The sequence below is a fragment of the Bos grunniens genome, chromosome 18, assembly GCF_055505025.1.
Source record: "Bos grunniens cultivar Pamir isolate PY7600 chromosome 18, Bosgru_T2T1.0, whole genome shotgun sequence".
NCBI lineage: Eukaryota > Metazoa > Chordata > Mammalia > Artiodactyla > Bovidae > Bos > Bos grunniens.
Genome location: NC_141182.1, coordinates 65075141 through 65090396, shown reverse-complemented (window position 1 = coordinate 65090396; position 15256 = coordinate 65075141). Strand labels below are relative to the sequence as shown.

The window sequence follows — 15256 nt, the reverse complement described above, 5'->3', positions numbered from 1 at the left end:
CTGAGTGGCATAAATATTTGTACTGACAACATTATTCACCATGTATAGTCCTCATTATTAACATACTTCTATTACTTTAGGCCTAGACAGTTCATAAAAAAGGCAACTGACCTTTCCTTGTTGTGTTTGCCAATTTCCTGGCACGAGGCTTCCAACTGTGGGCAATTTCATGCTGTGTGTGTGTGGTTGCTACTGAACCAGAGGCGCAGCAAGCTAAACGCTGAGATGCCGAGGTTTGCTGGGGGGAATTTTCTTTCACAAGACAGCCACATGAGGACACAGAAGGACAAGTTTCAGAACCACCAGCTTCTCGGAGGTGAGGTGCTTGTGATATTTAGGGGATAAAGAGCAGCCTGCTCTTAGGTGTGGGGACAAGCAATCAGAGAAAAGGTGAGTTAACTGGCATGTGTATTACATGCTCCGTCACAGATGCATGTTCATAAATAGGCACTTTGCATGATCTGAGCATGAAATTTTAGCCATCTGATGTCAAAAAGTTATTCATCAGACACCTGGGCAGGCCCAGTTTTAGGAGTTGGTGGTTTTGATCATTTGTAGCCTGCTCAAGAAAAGAGTTGATCCAGGTTCCCAGGAACTTGAGATTCCTTTACTATGGTGACCCATATGTCAGAGGTGTCACCTCTAGGGTATGTTAAGGTGTCACCTCTTGTGATAGCACCTTGGCCATGGGAAACTTGTGTACAACTAAAGAAAGAGATGGGAGGTCCCCAGAGCAAGCTTAATCAGTGAAGGCAGTTTACAAGCAGGAGGGTTTTAACATGCTGTTTTCTTTTCTGTAGTTCTGTAATACAAGCCCAAGAATCTGTTGTTTGTCAGCTTCTGTTCACCCTTGGGACATGTTTCAAGGCCACCCGATGTGGACGTGGGAAGACAGGTGCAGTAGCACACCTTTGTACTCTATTTCCATTATCAGGTGACTTTAACCTTGAGAACTCGGATAATGTTAAAATGCAGTAAAATAGGAATGGCATGAGTTTTGAGTATTTTCACTTGGCCTGCGTAAAGGAAGACATACAGGCCTGAGTTGTGCAACCTCTTCATTCCAAAGAAATGTCTGGCACTGACTTGCCCAACTCCTGGGAGATAACCTTGAAGCACTTGACATATTTGGCTCAATAAGAGTGTCTTTGTTTACCTGGGGCCTTGTGCTGGGCTGAGAAGTTTATGTTAATACTGTACTGGGATACTGGGAGGCTTAGGCTCTAAATACCAGTTTGACATTTGGAGAAGCTAGAGAGTAACAGGTCAGTCACACAGGTGCCCCTTGTCTGTGTGACAGACACTCAGAAAACCTGGACAACACCTAGGCTTGCATGGCGTTCCCTGTTAGCAATACTAGATGTGCATTGCCATATGTCGACGTCAGACTGAAGTGGAGTGGCAGGGGGCAACTGGAAGCTGGCAATGTGATCTCTCTTGGACTCTGTTCTATTGTGCCATCTTTCTTGGCTGATTTTTATCTGTATCCTTCACTGTAATAAGCCATAGGCCTTAATTAAACAGCTTCCATGAGTTCCGTGAGTCCTATGGAATCTGAGGGTGGTCTTGGGCATTCCAGAACATAATTCTGTTTTTAAAGAGCTTTCTTAAGGATAATTGATGTAAAACATTTTAGCAGTGCAGGCTTTGATAAAATTTTTCCAATGCTTATACTTCTCAAGCCAAAAGTTTTCTCATGCCATTTGAGAGTTGTCCCCCTTTTAACTATAAAATACAAACGTGAAAATCCTTTCTGGAATAGATATTTTTCACACATAACAAAAATGAGAAGGGCCCTGTTTGATGCCCAGTGAACCAATTTGCAATTTTCCACCATTACTGATAATTTCTTGGGTATTGTTCATTCATATTCTCACATTATGGGTCATTTTCACATAGAACACCTAGCCTTGTCCTGTCTCAAAAGACTTATGTTAGTACTTATTTTCACAAAATCAAAAGAAACCTGGAAAGGATTTTAGTCACTTTTATAAAAAAGCCATTACACTGTATGAATGGAGGTTCTTCCATAAAACTGAAGTGGTGAATCAGAACTTTGAGAAAGAAGGGTATACTCCTGCTTTATGGCATCTCAGTTGATGAAACATTTTCTAGGAAAGCTGTGCTTCAGAATGGCAGGAGCAACCTGTAATTTACGTTACTAAATCGTATTCCGTTGTAGGAAAGGAGTTGTAATGAATAAGCTCAAAGTTGATGGTTTCAGACAGCATCTGTTTCATTATTTCATTGTTCTGGAGTCAGAAATCTTAAGTCACTTTCACAGGAGTGAAGTCAAGGTGTTGGTAGGGGCATGGTCTCTATAGAGGCTCTAGTGATCAGAAACGCCATCCTTGCCTTTTCCAAATTCCAGAGCTGCATTCCTTGTGTTTGTTGACTCAAGACCACTTCTTTCATCTTCAAAGAGCAGCAGTGCAGCATTTCAGTCATCAGATCACCTTCCTCTGCAGAGTATGTCTCCCTCTGCTTGTCTTTTATGAGAAGACCTGTGAGTACACCCCCAGGGCAAACATGAACTTCAGGCCAATCTCATCTCAAAATCCCTAATGGCACTGGCAAAGTCTCTGACCATGTAAGGTAACAGTTAACGAGGTTCAGGGATGAGGACCCAGTTGTCTCTGGGGATATTAATCAGCCTGCCACTTTGGGTCTGAGTCTTTTAAAAATGTGTTTATTTTAAAGTATATTCATTGCAGTCATGATGCAAAACATTCAGTTCCGTTGTTCAGTCATGTCCGACTCTTTGCGACCCCATGAACCACAGCACACCAGGCCTTCCTGTCCATCACCAACTGCCGGAGTCCACCCAAACCCATGTCCATCGAGTCGATGATACCATCCAACCATCTCATCCTCTGTCGTGCCCTTCTCCTCCTGCCCTCAATCTTTCCCAGCATCAGGGTCTTTCCCAATGAGTCAGCTCTTCGCATCAGGTGGCCATAGTATTGGAGTTTCAGCTTCAACATCAGTCCTTCCAATAAACACCCAGGGCTGATCTCCTTCAGAATGGACTGGTTGGATCTCCTTGCAGTCCAAGGGACTCTCAAGAGTCTTCTCCAACACCACAGTTCAAAAGCATCAATTCTTCGGCGCTTAGCTTTCTTCACAGTCCAACTCTCACATCCATACATGACCACTGGAAAAACCATAGCCTTGACTAGACGGACCTTTGTTGGCAAAGTAATGTCTGTGCTTTTTAATATGCTGTCTAACTGCTAAGTCACTTCAGTCGTGTCCGACTCTTTGCGACCCCGTAGACGGCAGCCCATCAGGCTCCCCCATCCTTGGGATTCTCCAGGCAAGAACACTGGAGTGGGTTGCCATTTCCTTCTCCAATGCATGAAAGTGAAAAGTGAATAGGAAGCCGCTCAGTCATGTCTGACTCTTCGCGATCCCATGGACTGCAGCCTACCAGGCTCCCCTGTCCATGGAATTTTCCAGGCAAGAGTACTGGAGTGGGGTGCCAAATATGCTGTCTAGGTTGGTCATAACTTTCCTTCCAAGGAGTAAGCGTCTTTTAATTTCATTGCTGCCATAAACATTACTTGTTGTTGAATAATTACCTTTAATCTCTAAGTATGACCTTTTAAATTTTTTTCCAAAATGTTGACATTATTGAGTCCTGTACCTAATTGGGATCTGCCACATTCTCAATTTCATGTTCTTAAGTTCTCAGAATTTTAGAATGCTGGATGCCCTGTGTTTGATCTCTTGCTATGTTTGCTGGCCCCTCCTTTTTCTGTCTTTCGCATAGGACTGACCTCCTTCAGGTGCCACATCAGTGGAGCAGTAAGGACCCTGGGTGCGTGATGGTGTGGACATCACTACATAGGTGGCAGGAGGTGCTTAAAAGTACGTGATGTTGTTGAGAGGTTGCTAGCAAAGTTGTGATGACAGAGCTGGGTGCCTGTCCTGTGTCCATCATTGACTGATGCTTTGACCACTGGACACAAATCATTTTTTCCCCATTTTTCTTCTTGTTGCTACACTCTAGTGACGCCTGCGCAGCCTTCACTGCTCACATGTGCTGTTTCCTTGCTCCCTTTACGGTGTTTCACTTTTGACCTCCATGTTAGATGTTATGAAGTCTGTACATATCCTTACAGTCCTTGAAGCGAGGCATTGCTCTTGAGAATCGGGTGTGTCTACATCCGTCAGCAATGCTCAGCACAGCGCTCACTAGTCACCAGTAGCCACATGCGTGTTGAGAACCGTTTGGTGAGAACCGACTTGGTGGCCAGCCCACGTCCATCTTTGTCCTTCATTTTTCTTTTTTTTTTCCCGGACACCACATAACTTGTAGGATCTTAGTTCCCTGACTAGAGACTGAACCTACACCCACAACAGTGAAAGCTTGGCGTCCTAATCACCTAATCACTGGACCAGCAGGGACACCCTGCTCCCACCCAGCCTCATTTGTGGTTTGTAGAGAAAGGCTCCAGTTTCCTAGACATTCCCTGGTTGCAAAGAGCAGTCTTAAGCAGTTCCTAAGCAGAGATTCTAAGAGTCCAGAAAAAAGGAAAAGCAGTCAAGTAAAAAAAGTTATGACACATTGAACAATAAGTCAGTGATAAAGCAATCAGAGGAAGTCTACTGCTTCCCAAAGGGATGTAAACAATAATCTAATGCATGTCCTTGTGGTGTTTTGCAGAAAGAAACCTGTACCCAGGTTGAGGATGATGACTACATGCTGATCACAAGCACACTGGCCTGAGCTTTCCTGGAACCAGAAGGTTGCTGATGAAGATTCCTGAAGCATTGCCTTGTTAACTTAAAGCCAACCAATCAGAAGGAAGTAGGTGAGTGCAAACAGGTTCAGTTCAGTAACACACTAGACTGTTTAAAATATCTGCTAGCTGCACCTTTGCAGTTTCAACGTTCTCCCTTGTAACTGTACAGCCACTTCAGACCCAAACAGTCTTGGCTTCGCAAGTACCCTTGACTTCCCTGGTGGTCCAGTGGTTAAGAATCTGGCTGCCAATGAAGGGGACACAGGTTTGCTCCTTGCTCCAGGAAGATTGCAACTAAACACATAAGCTTCAGGGCAACTAAACACATAAGCCACCACTGCTGAGCCCATGCCCTAGAGCTCACGCTCTTCAAGAGAGCCACTGCAGTGAGAAGCCTGCACTCCACAGCTGGAATAGCCCCCACTTTCCACACCTGGAGAAAGCCCGCACAGAGCAATGAAGACTCAGCGAAGCCATCAATCAATAAACAGAAGCACTGTTGATTGTTGCCAGCTCCAATTTTAATTCTTGGCAAATAACTTATGGAACCAACTCGGGCCTTTATTTTTTGCCATTATAAGCTTTCTCCATTTTTCAGTTCAAGGTCAAACAATTTAAGTGCTTCTGGCATCTCTGTCTCCTGGGCTGCTGTCCTAACAAGCCCTCAATAAATGCTTGTTGACGTCAATTAGGTCTTCATTTCTGAAATTTTGGTTAATGCTCAGTACATAAAAGTATTATGTAATTGACTATGTTGTCATTAATTCTTACTGTCCATTGCCTTTAACCTGAATGATAGCCTCATGAAGGCTTTAGTCTTTGACTCTGTGGCCCTTGATGTGTGCCATGCAGCCAAAATAGTACTTGTAATGGGACAAATAATTAATATCTGTTTTTTTTTTCAAGAGGGAGTAAATATGATGCTATAGATACTTTGTTTTTAAGTATTCTGGAAAAGCTATTTGCTCTGTTGTCATAGCCCTTCAAGGTGTACTTAAAAATTTTTTTAATACATTAATAATAGATCACATGTTACAAAACTATAATCACAGGTTAGCAGAGTTTCCTAGGTAACTGTGAGCTCTGCTTCATTCCCTCACTTCTCAAAAGTTATTGTGTCTAGGTACCTCGCTGAGATCTAAACATTCACATGGTGAAAAGTGATTTTGACCACTAACTGAGTAATTAAATAATGATTGGTTTCAGCAGTTATAACACTTCACGAATATTTTCAACTCTTCTTGCATTTTTTACTGCACTTGCTGGTGAAATTATATTGTCCCCAGCCAGGAAAGAGGATCTTGTAATCCAGTCCTTTATCTCAGGCTTCAGTTGCCCCCTTTGGAATAAACTAGGACTGAGACTATACAGTCACTGTCTGGGGAGAAAATAGCATGCAGGAAGTCACTTTTCAAACAGGTAGATCTTAGCTGCTGGAAAAGTACTGAAGACACATCAAAATGTGAAGTAAGAAATATGTGTCGATTGGACAGTGTCACTTGGTTTACATTTCTTCCGAGGCTACCAGAGACACAGCACGTGGCCTGCTTGCTTCTGGTTACCCCTCACCCCTCCTCTGTCTTGCTTGCTATGGCTCTGTCTTACTCTCTGCTTCCTTGACCATGGCCAAACACAGTGACACTCATACATCTAAAGCATGAATCTAAAGCTGCAGCATACAGGTGTTGGTAGAGCAATAAGATACAGTTTGTTAGATGCACTTTGTGTCTGAGTGACAACCTGGTATCGTGTCCCATTTGCGTTTTAGGTTGGGGAGACATGGGAAATACTGTGTCTGGGTCCCTCTCTCTCTCTCTCTCTCTCTCTTTTTTTTGACTGCCTCCGGTCTTAGTAGTGGCATGTGGACTTCGTTGACCATGGACTTCGTTGCCCCTCCGTGTGTGGAGTCTTCCAGGACCAAGAATCCAACCCCAGTTTCCCCTGCACTGCAAGGCAGATTCTTTACCACTGGGCCACCAGGGAAGTCCCAATATCTGGGTTCCTCCCTCTGATCAGTACAGACTACATTCCACGGAAATCTATGTGTGTCCCCTTTAAGTAGTGTGTTCCAAGGAAATCTGGGTGCGTCCCCTTTAAGAAGGGTGAACCCCACCAGTATTCTGAGCCTTAGGGAACTGCTTCCTGGTTACCCAGAGAGTGAGGCTGAATTTTCCGACTTCGGTAGCACCGCCCCTTGCAGCGCCCTAGAGCGATGTTAACTACATTACCCGGAATGCAAGGCGCGGTGCGTCTGGGTCACTGGGTCAACTGAAAGCGCAGGACTGAGGCACTTCCGTTGTGAGGACGGCGTCCGGGCGGGTCTTCCGGCGGGATCTGGGAGTCGCTGGGGAAGTTTGGGTCTTAAAGGTCACCGGATAAAGATGCTGTGCCCGCTGCTCTGAGGAGGGTCTGCGGCTCTGCGTGGCGCCATCTGGCCTGACTCTGACTTGGGTCGGGGACAGCGCCGCCCTGCCCGGGCCCCACCGCCCTCAGACTCTGCCGGGACGGCCGTGCTGACAGATCTGCTTCAGGTAAGCGCTGCCCTCTCCGGGCCCTCAGCCAAGTCTTAGCATTCTGCGGCACTTTTGTTCTTACCTGTGTTCTCTTACTAGTGTCCTGTGTGTGTGTGTGTATTTTTTTCCCCCAAACCTCTGTTTTTCTAATTTTGAAAAAACTGCGTGGGAGAAAAAAATTGCTGAGACCTTCCACCTGCAGTTGAAAACGCAGCTGTTATTAATAGCCATTCACTGGTCAAGTCGAGAAACGAGATACAAGTAGGACCCAAAAGCCGTGTGTGGAGGTCCTTCCAAAACAATTACCCTGTCTCCCAAATGTTATGGTGTTGTCTGATGCTTCAGGTGAGCATCTCTTTACTTTCTTGATAGTTTTGCCAGCTGTGTGGAAAATATTCGACGACTGTAGTTTCCCTTTGCTCAGTTTTAAAACTTGTGACTGAAATCATATATGTATTATATGTTTTTCTTCACTTACATAAGATGGTGTGACTTTTCCCATTTTTTTCATAGCTATCCGCTAATTTTTCATTTTTTGTAACTTTGCATAGTGAGTGAGTAAAATGTCTCTAAATCCTGCTATTGAAGGCTTTTTTTCTCTTTCTCTCTCGGCTTTCTGTATTTATAATCATTGCTATTCCAGCCATACCTTCCATGTGTTCTGTTGTGTATAAAGGACATGTTAGTGTGTATTTAAATGAATGTTTCCACTTTTTGATCTTTTGCTCCATGTTATTAATTTTAGCTTAATTCTTTGAATGAGATGATTGTACTTATTAATGGATCCTGTAGTTGTATTTTCATACACTCTCATGCATTACGTAAAGTTAACAGTTTTACAGTATACAGCCACTTGGAGGTTTTCTGCTTTTTTTGGTGATTGTACTCTGCTAGTAATACTTATTTTACTATTAAGTCATCGTCCTCTGATGATATTGAAAGAGAAAATTATTAACATATCTTGTTAAAATATTTGTTTTCAGGGAGACTAAATTAATCATTGTGATGATAGAATGTTATAATGCTTGGAATTCCTATCAAGATGTTTAGAACTCAAGAAGATATTTCCATGTTTATATAATGAAGGTGGAATAAAGGTCAGGTCCTATAGGTTTTTTTCTCTGTTTTGGGTTTGAAGAGTCATCAGTGATGTCCAGTTATCTCAAGCTGTTGGAGGCCAAGCAGTTTTAGATTCTACCAACAACCCCTTTATCACAGACTAATTTTCTGGTCTCATTTTTTTCTTGTAACTCTGTATTAGTCTGTTTGAAAGTCTTGAATTCTATTATATAATGTTCTAATAATTTTAGATCAGAACTTAGTGTATAGCAATTTTTTTAAAAACAATTTTTAAGATTACCAAAGTAAAATTGGAAAAGGAATCATAAACTGTTCAGAAGTTAGGTCAAACTGCAGTAATCTATGAAAAATGTTTTATTGGCAAGGGAGAAAATAGAAGGCAGTCAAATGGAGGTGTCAGAAACATATACTTTATTTTGATATATTAATATATTAATACCTGGCTTACGGCTGTAATAGGGGCTTCCCCGGTGGCTCAGCAATGAAGAATCTGCCTGCAATCTAGGAGACGCAGGCTTGATCTCTGAGTAGGGAAGGCCCCTAAGGAGGGCATGGCAGCTGACTCCAGTATTCTTGGCTGGAGAATCCCACGGACAGAGGAGCCTGGAGGGCTAGAGCCCATTGGGTCACAAAGAGTCAGACACGACTGTAGTGACTGAGCACACATACACAGAGCTGTAACAGTCGTATATGAGCTTTCACCAGCATTTCATCTGCAACCCGATACCTCATTCCTCTGGATTATTGAGCTCCAGTCTACTAGACTGATGGATACTACTCAGGCACATCAGACATGACTGATAGGCTTTGCACTTGTTTGTCCCACTCTTGGAAAACCTTTTCTCAAGATATCCACATGACTTTATTGCATAACTCCATAGCTTATCTTTTACATGCTTTCGTTTTCACTTGAGTATTTGTCTTTGCCTTAAATGTTAAATGGTTCACTCGTTAATCATCTTTTTTGTCTGTGTAGCTGGTGGAAATTAAAGTTACATTGCCCTGCTTTTTCCACATTCAGCAGAACCACTTATGGACTGTTCACTGGTGAGTGTCAGGGGTCCTAGAAGTGTTTTGCTGCTATTCTTCCTGGACTTGGTGGCTGGAAACTTCAGAAACCCTCAGCCCAGGTTTACAAGTCCAGGTCAGAGATAACCTGAAGAGATTCCCATTTTGGGCAGCCACTGGACTGAGATGTGAAAAGTTGTCTTAAGTTCACGGGGAAGTCCATACAGATGCTTGAGCATGCAGTTGAGGTGGATGTGTTTTAGAATTTGTATGTCTCTGTTAATGTCTGGTAAAAACAGAGCGCAAGGGGACCAGAGTTAGGGTAGACTGGTAGTATGCGAAGATGGGTTTCTGTTCTGAGAATGATAGTGGAAATGGAAATTTTGGAATAGAGAGGAAAAGTGATGTGACTTTGGTTTTAAGAGGCTGCCTCTGGCTGCAGAGTGCACAACCACTTCGGGGAGAGGAAGACAAGGAGATAATCAAAGGACTATCTTAATTTTCCAGATTTGCATTGGTTATAGCTGGATCAAAGTGGTGGATGTGAAGGTAGGAGAAATATTTGGTTTTTAAGTAGAGGCTGACCAGATTTACCAATGTGGAGGGGTCACATGCCTCCAAAGTCTTTTTATTTGCATCTGGAAGAGTGGAAGTGTCATCAGTTGATTTGGGAAAGTGAGTGGTTTTCAGTAAGAATATTAGGAATTGAGTTTCAGCCCTGTTGAGCCTCAGATGTTCCAGTGACTTCCAACTGTAGGAGACAAGTGGACGGCTGAACATGTAGATCTAGAGTGCTGGGGAGGCTTTGGGATGCCATTAGGGGACGGAGGAGGAGAGGGGGTACTGTCACAAGACAGACAAGAGGAGTGGTCATCAGCAAGAAGGGAAGGGGAAGTCCAGATAGTAGGTCAGGTTTCTTTGGGGGAATGGCTTTGAAATTGATGCAGAAGGAAAGCAGAAATGGAGATGAAGTGATAGCAAAGTCAGGCTGGTGCATATTCCCCCTCCTGTGACTCACCAGGCTTTTGTGGTGGGACTTGGAAAGTTTGTGACAGGATGTCAGATGAGTTTACTGAAGATGTGTTAAGCAGGTATGTTCATGTAACATCATTTTAAATGGGTGTTGTATGAACAAAGATATTAACTGTTGAAAAGACATAATGTGCAGGATGGAAGTGTAACTGGACCAGGGGTGTCTAGATATGCGTGTTGTGACTGAGGATAAAGTCAGGACCAAGGGCTGGTGGGGAAACCTTCAGAACAGGGCTGGGGAGCTCCCAGTGAAGAGTTGGGATATACTGGGAACCTGTTACATTGACAAGGATTTTCTGTTGCCATGTGCAGAAGGGTATATGTGGAGACAGGAGATATGCCAACTTTGTGGTCCAGGTGGTGATGATGGGGGTCAGATGTCTGAGGTGGTCCACTGAGTGATATGCATGTGGGGAAGGTGTCTGAACTAGTTGACCCAGGGCCCTGTTAATAGGGAGGGTGGGTTCAAGTTGCTGGTGTCTGGAGTGGATCACCCTGGGGACTGTCAGGCTGTTGTCTTGCTAGAGAGGGAAGGGGTCCTGCATGCCAGGCCCACAGCCTAGAAGTCATCTGTCTTTAGACCTGTGTGTTGTTGCTGGGGGTTGGAGTTGGTGTTCAAGGAAGCACTTCTCTCTGAATCAGGGACCTGGGGAGGATGATGACCCCAGAGTATGGACTGGGTTTAGGGTACTTACGGGGTCCTGGGGAGAGAGGCTGCTTATGCACACATTGTCCCCATCATCCCAGGGTCCTGTGACCTTTGAGGACGTGGCTGTGTACTTTTCACAAGAGGAATGGAGGCTCATTGATGAGGTCCAGAGACTCCTGTACCACGATGTTATGCTAGAGAACTTCGCACTGGTTGCATCCTTGGGTAAGGCCCTCACCCCTGTCCTGGCATTCTGACCAGATTTCTGCCTTTCCCCTTTCTCCAAAGGCAAGTCTGTTTGTCTTAACAGCTGGACAGTGGGCACCTCTCTCTCAATGCTTACAAGTAGCTCCCATGCCAGCTATTCTGAAATTTTCTCAGTGAAGCTATTATAGGTCAGATGATTTGAATCAGCTCAGTGAGTTCCATTCCTCTCAACCACTGCCTGCTAAGTTGATTCTGTAAGACCTCTGCACCTCTGTGCTCCAGAGTCTTTTCCCTTCCAGCTGACATTTCCTGGGGCTCACTATTCCAGGAATTGTTGGGATCCAACGTGGTCCCTATTTAGGAAGTACTCTTGGCTGTTTCTGTGAAACCATCATAGAAGATTCTTTGTACTATTATTTTGGACTCCTGGGCCAGTACTGACCACTCACCCGTCCTTTCTTTCTCTTAGCACTTGCATCTTCTAGGTCCCATGTTATTGTCCAGTTGGAGTTGAGTGGAGAATCTTTGTTATATAGGACCCAAAGTGGACGTGACTCTAGTGACAGGAAGAAGGGCTCAAAATGGGTCTGGCCCTGGTGATTGGCAGCACAGGGAGGAAATGATATGGCTAGGTTCAAATCAGATTTGAAGCCTCCCCTGGCCCCAACACTGTTTGCAGTCCACGACCAGTGGCTGATTATCTCATTTCTGTTTCTCCTCAGTTCCTGACAGATTCCTTCTGTGATTTCTACTCTAGCTTCCAACCCAGGATTATCTCTCACATCTCTGTCTTCCACTCCTCATTATTCTTCAGCATCCTCACTCTCATGCTTTCCATTTTTCACCTATGCTAATGTGTCACGAGGCCTGCATCTAGCATTGAAATAGTCCTGAACACCAGCTGTTCAGTGACAATCAGAATATCCTGGGCCTGGACATAGCTTTCCACATAGCACACATGTGTCACCAGCAGCCAAGGCCCTGGCAAAAACTGCTCCTGTAGGAGTGTATTGTCTGGTTGTGGCTCTTCTGTGCACTACCTCCCATCTTTGTATGTTTGCCTGGTGAATCTTCACTGTTCCGTGACCTGCAGAGGCCCAGTACGGCAGACTGGGGCTTTCCGGTCCTGCCCACAGTGCGTTTTTCCTGTTGGGTTTATTCTTTCTGTGTCAGATATAAGTTTGTGATGGGGTTTCCTCTTTTTACATTTTTCTCCATGAAGTTCACTACCAGGTTTTTTTTTTCTTTCTTTTTTAAATTTCAGGGTGTTGGCATACAGCAGAGGATGAACAGACACCTTCTGAGCAGAATGTTTCTGTAGAAGTGCCACAGAGAAATACCAAAAAGACAGACCTGTCCAGCCAGAAGGTCTGTCCCTGGGACATGGGTAACCTGGCCTTAGAAGGTGGTTTGTGTGGACCCGAGGTCCTGCGAACAAACCCTGGCCAGACACTGTGTGGGACAGATGTGAAATCCCACCAGCACGGTGGAGAGACGCTCATGAGAAGAGATTTGGGTAAGGCCTTAATGAGGAGCTGCACAGTCCATGCATTGGAGAAGGCTTTTAAGTGCCAGGAGGCGAGGAAGGGTTCCCCTGGTACCTCTGACCATGCCCAGCACCAGGTTAAACCGCAAATGATGGAGTTTGTAGCAGAGTCTCACAATGGAGAAAAGCGCTTCAAGTGCGATGACTGTGGGAAACTCTTCTACCGGAAGTCCAGGCTTGCTCAGCACCATCGAGTCCACACCGGAGAGAAGCCGTATGAATGCAGCGAATGTGGGAAAGTCTTCAGATGCAGCTCCAGCCTTGCTATACATAGAAGGATTCACACAGGGGAAAGGCCTTACGAGTGTAGAGAGTGTGGGAAGTTCTTTAGGCAACACTCCCAGCTTGTTGTGCACCAGAGAATTCACACTGGAGCCAGACCATATGAGTGCAGTGAATGTGGGAAAACATTTAGTACTAAAACCAAACTTGATCAGCACTGGAGAGTGCACACCAGAGAGAGGCCTTATGAATGTGGAGAATGTGGGAGAACTTATAACTGTAAACGCATGCTTGATCAACACCAGAGAGTCCACACAGGAGAGTGGCCTTATGAATGCAGTGAGTGTGGGAAAGCCTTTAGGTACTTCTCCAGCCTTTTTATGCATAGAAGAATTCACAGTGGGGAAAGGCCTTATGAGTGTAGTGAATGTGGGAAGTCATTTAGGCAAAAGGCCCACCTTCAAGGCCACCAGAGAATTCACAGTGGAGCAAAGACTTTTGAATGCAGTGAATGTGGGAGATGTTTTAGCCAAAAGTCTGTTCTTACTAAACACCAGAGAGTCCACACTGAAGAAAGACCTTATATGTGTAGTGAATGTGGGAAATGCTTTAGGGATAGAACTAGTCTCATTAAGCACCTGAATTTACACTGGAGAAAAGCTACCTAAATGCACTGAATGTGGAGAAGTCTTAAGCACCTGAAAAGAAAATTTCACACCACAGAAAGGCCTCACAAGTACAGTAGTGTGGAAACGTGTGAGTGTGTGTGTGAGTGTGTGTGTGTGTGTGTGAGTGTGTGTGTGTGTGTGTGTGTGTGGAAACGTGTGTGTGTGTGTGTGTGTATGTGTGTGTGTGAGTGTGTGTGTGTGTGTGGGAGTGTGTGTGTGGGAGTGTGTGTGTGGGAGTGTGTGTGTGTGTGTGAGTGTGTGTGTGTGTGTGGTCAAAAGTCTACTCCGAGCACCAGAACCATCGTAGCCCAGGTAGAGCCAAGAGTACAGAGCGTGTAGGAAAGTTTCCACTGAAGGTCTAACCTCATCTGTCACCACAAAGTTCATAGTTGAGAAAGGCCTTCAAACTAGAGGGAGAGACAGCAAATGAGCTGTGTTCTTAGTGAATACATCTTACTGAACAGGCTCCGTAAGGGAATCATCACCTGGAAGTTGAATGCCATCCATCTGCACAGCCCTAGTATGGAGATGGCCTGTGGGTACCTGGTTCATTGGAAGCTTCTCAGAAGCTCAGGTCTACTTCCTAACCTGTGCAGCAGCCTTGCCAGACTTCTGGTCATTGTGAGTTTCTTCTGCCAAGTGACAGATCCTCTTTTGGGCGTCAGTCCCCTCAGTGTCATCAGGGTAGGTAGACCTTTGTGCTCTCCTGTCCCCTGAAGGAAAGCACGTGTAACCTGAGCACTTGGGTGGTGTCATGCTCTTAGATCCTATCAACTGCCTAGGAAAGGAACTAAGCAGCTTTGACCTTGCACATGCACTCTGGGTTCTGATGGCTGCTGACAGAGGTTTACTTTCTTTGGCATTGAGTCATGTCATACTTATGACAGATGTTTCTATCTTCAAGTCACCCTGCTTGACAACTGCTTTTTTCTAAGCAATTCTCTTTTCTTTTAATAAATAAAAACTTTTTTAAGCCACTGCATTTGTGTGTGTTCCTATCTTTGTATTCCTCACTGAGAATAGTATCATGACAGAATAGTGTTCACTCTAGTTTGGGTCTACTTTGCATTGTTGTCCAAAGCCTTCTGGGGTGGACTGCAGGGTTCCTTGAGACTAATGTTGAGACCTGGGTGAGAATTTTAGGTGTGTCCTGAAGTTATCCTGAGATGAAGACAAGTGAAAGCCACCAGTGATTTTTTGGAGCAGCATAAACTGTTCTCTTTCTCACATGGGATGTCATATCCTGTCCCCAGTATAGTTCAAGGGAAGAAGTTCTGTAGGTGGAGCAGAGTCATGTGCCATAATATCCACAATGTGGTAGGCTGGTGTTGCTGAGTGTTAGGTTATAAACATTAGCAGGGAATCATACTTCATACTGAAACCATCAGGGCATTAAAAGGGAGTAAGAGATTAGAAAACAGGTATGAAAGGGTCTTTTCTAAAGCTGCATCCAAGAATGTGAATTTGGCTGTTTATAATCAGGGTTTTGCAGAAATTTTTCAGAACTACAGAGCTGTTTCTCTCCTCCAGAGGTCCCAGTCTGTCAAAGTGATTAAAGGTTTTAGCATCCCATAGTATCTGCA

The 15256-nt window shown here is 44.5% G+C and overlaps 1 protein-coding gene and 1 long non-coding RNA gene across 7 annotated transcripts; both read left to right on the top strand.

Moving 5' to 3' along the window:
- The first annotated feature begins 2354 nt into the window (after positions 1-2354).
- Positions 2355-5436, top strand: LOC147354806 (uncharacterized). The gene is made up of 2 exons (XR_015146616.1): positions 2355-3870; positions 4670-5436. It is a non-coding gene; the product is annotated as an uncharacterized LOC147354806 (long non-coding RNA).
- A 1629-nt stretch (positions 5437-7065) lies between these two features.
- On the top strand, positions 7066-14655 carry LOC147354805 (uncharacterized). 6 transcript variants are annotated; one of them, XM_086354875.1, is made up of 4 exons: positions 7066-7279; positions 9363-9388; positions 11129-11255; positions 12502-14655. In XM_086354875.1, exons 2-4 carry the CDS (start codon positions 9374-9376, stop codon positions 13671-13673), a joined length of 1314 nt encoding a protein of 437 aa, XP_086211001.1. In that variant the 5' UTR covers positions 7066-7279; positions 9363-9373; the 3' UTR covers positions 13674-14655. The 6 variants fall into 6 exon arrangements, with proteins under 6 accessions (XP_086211001.1, XP_086211002.1, XP_086210999.1 ...); XM_086354876.1 differs by having other exon boundaries at positions 9363-9485; XM_086354873.1 differs by having other exon boundaries at positions 9318-9388.
- Positions 14656-15256: the final 601 nt, after the last annotated feature.

Bases quoted from the DNA above. Each gene is read 5' to 3' on its own strand.
- LOC147354805 (XM_086354872.1), top strand. From the start codon at position 10,925: ATGCCAGGCCCACAGCCTAGAAGTCATCTGTCTTTAGACCTGTGTGTT. The intron at 11,256-12,501 runs GTAAGGCCCTCA...TTTAAATTTCAG, and splicing joins CGCACTGGTTGCATCCTTGG to GGTGTTGGCATACAGCAGAG.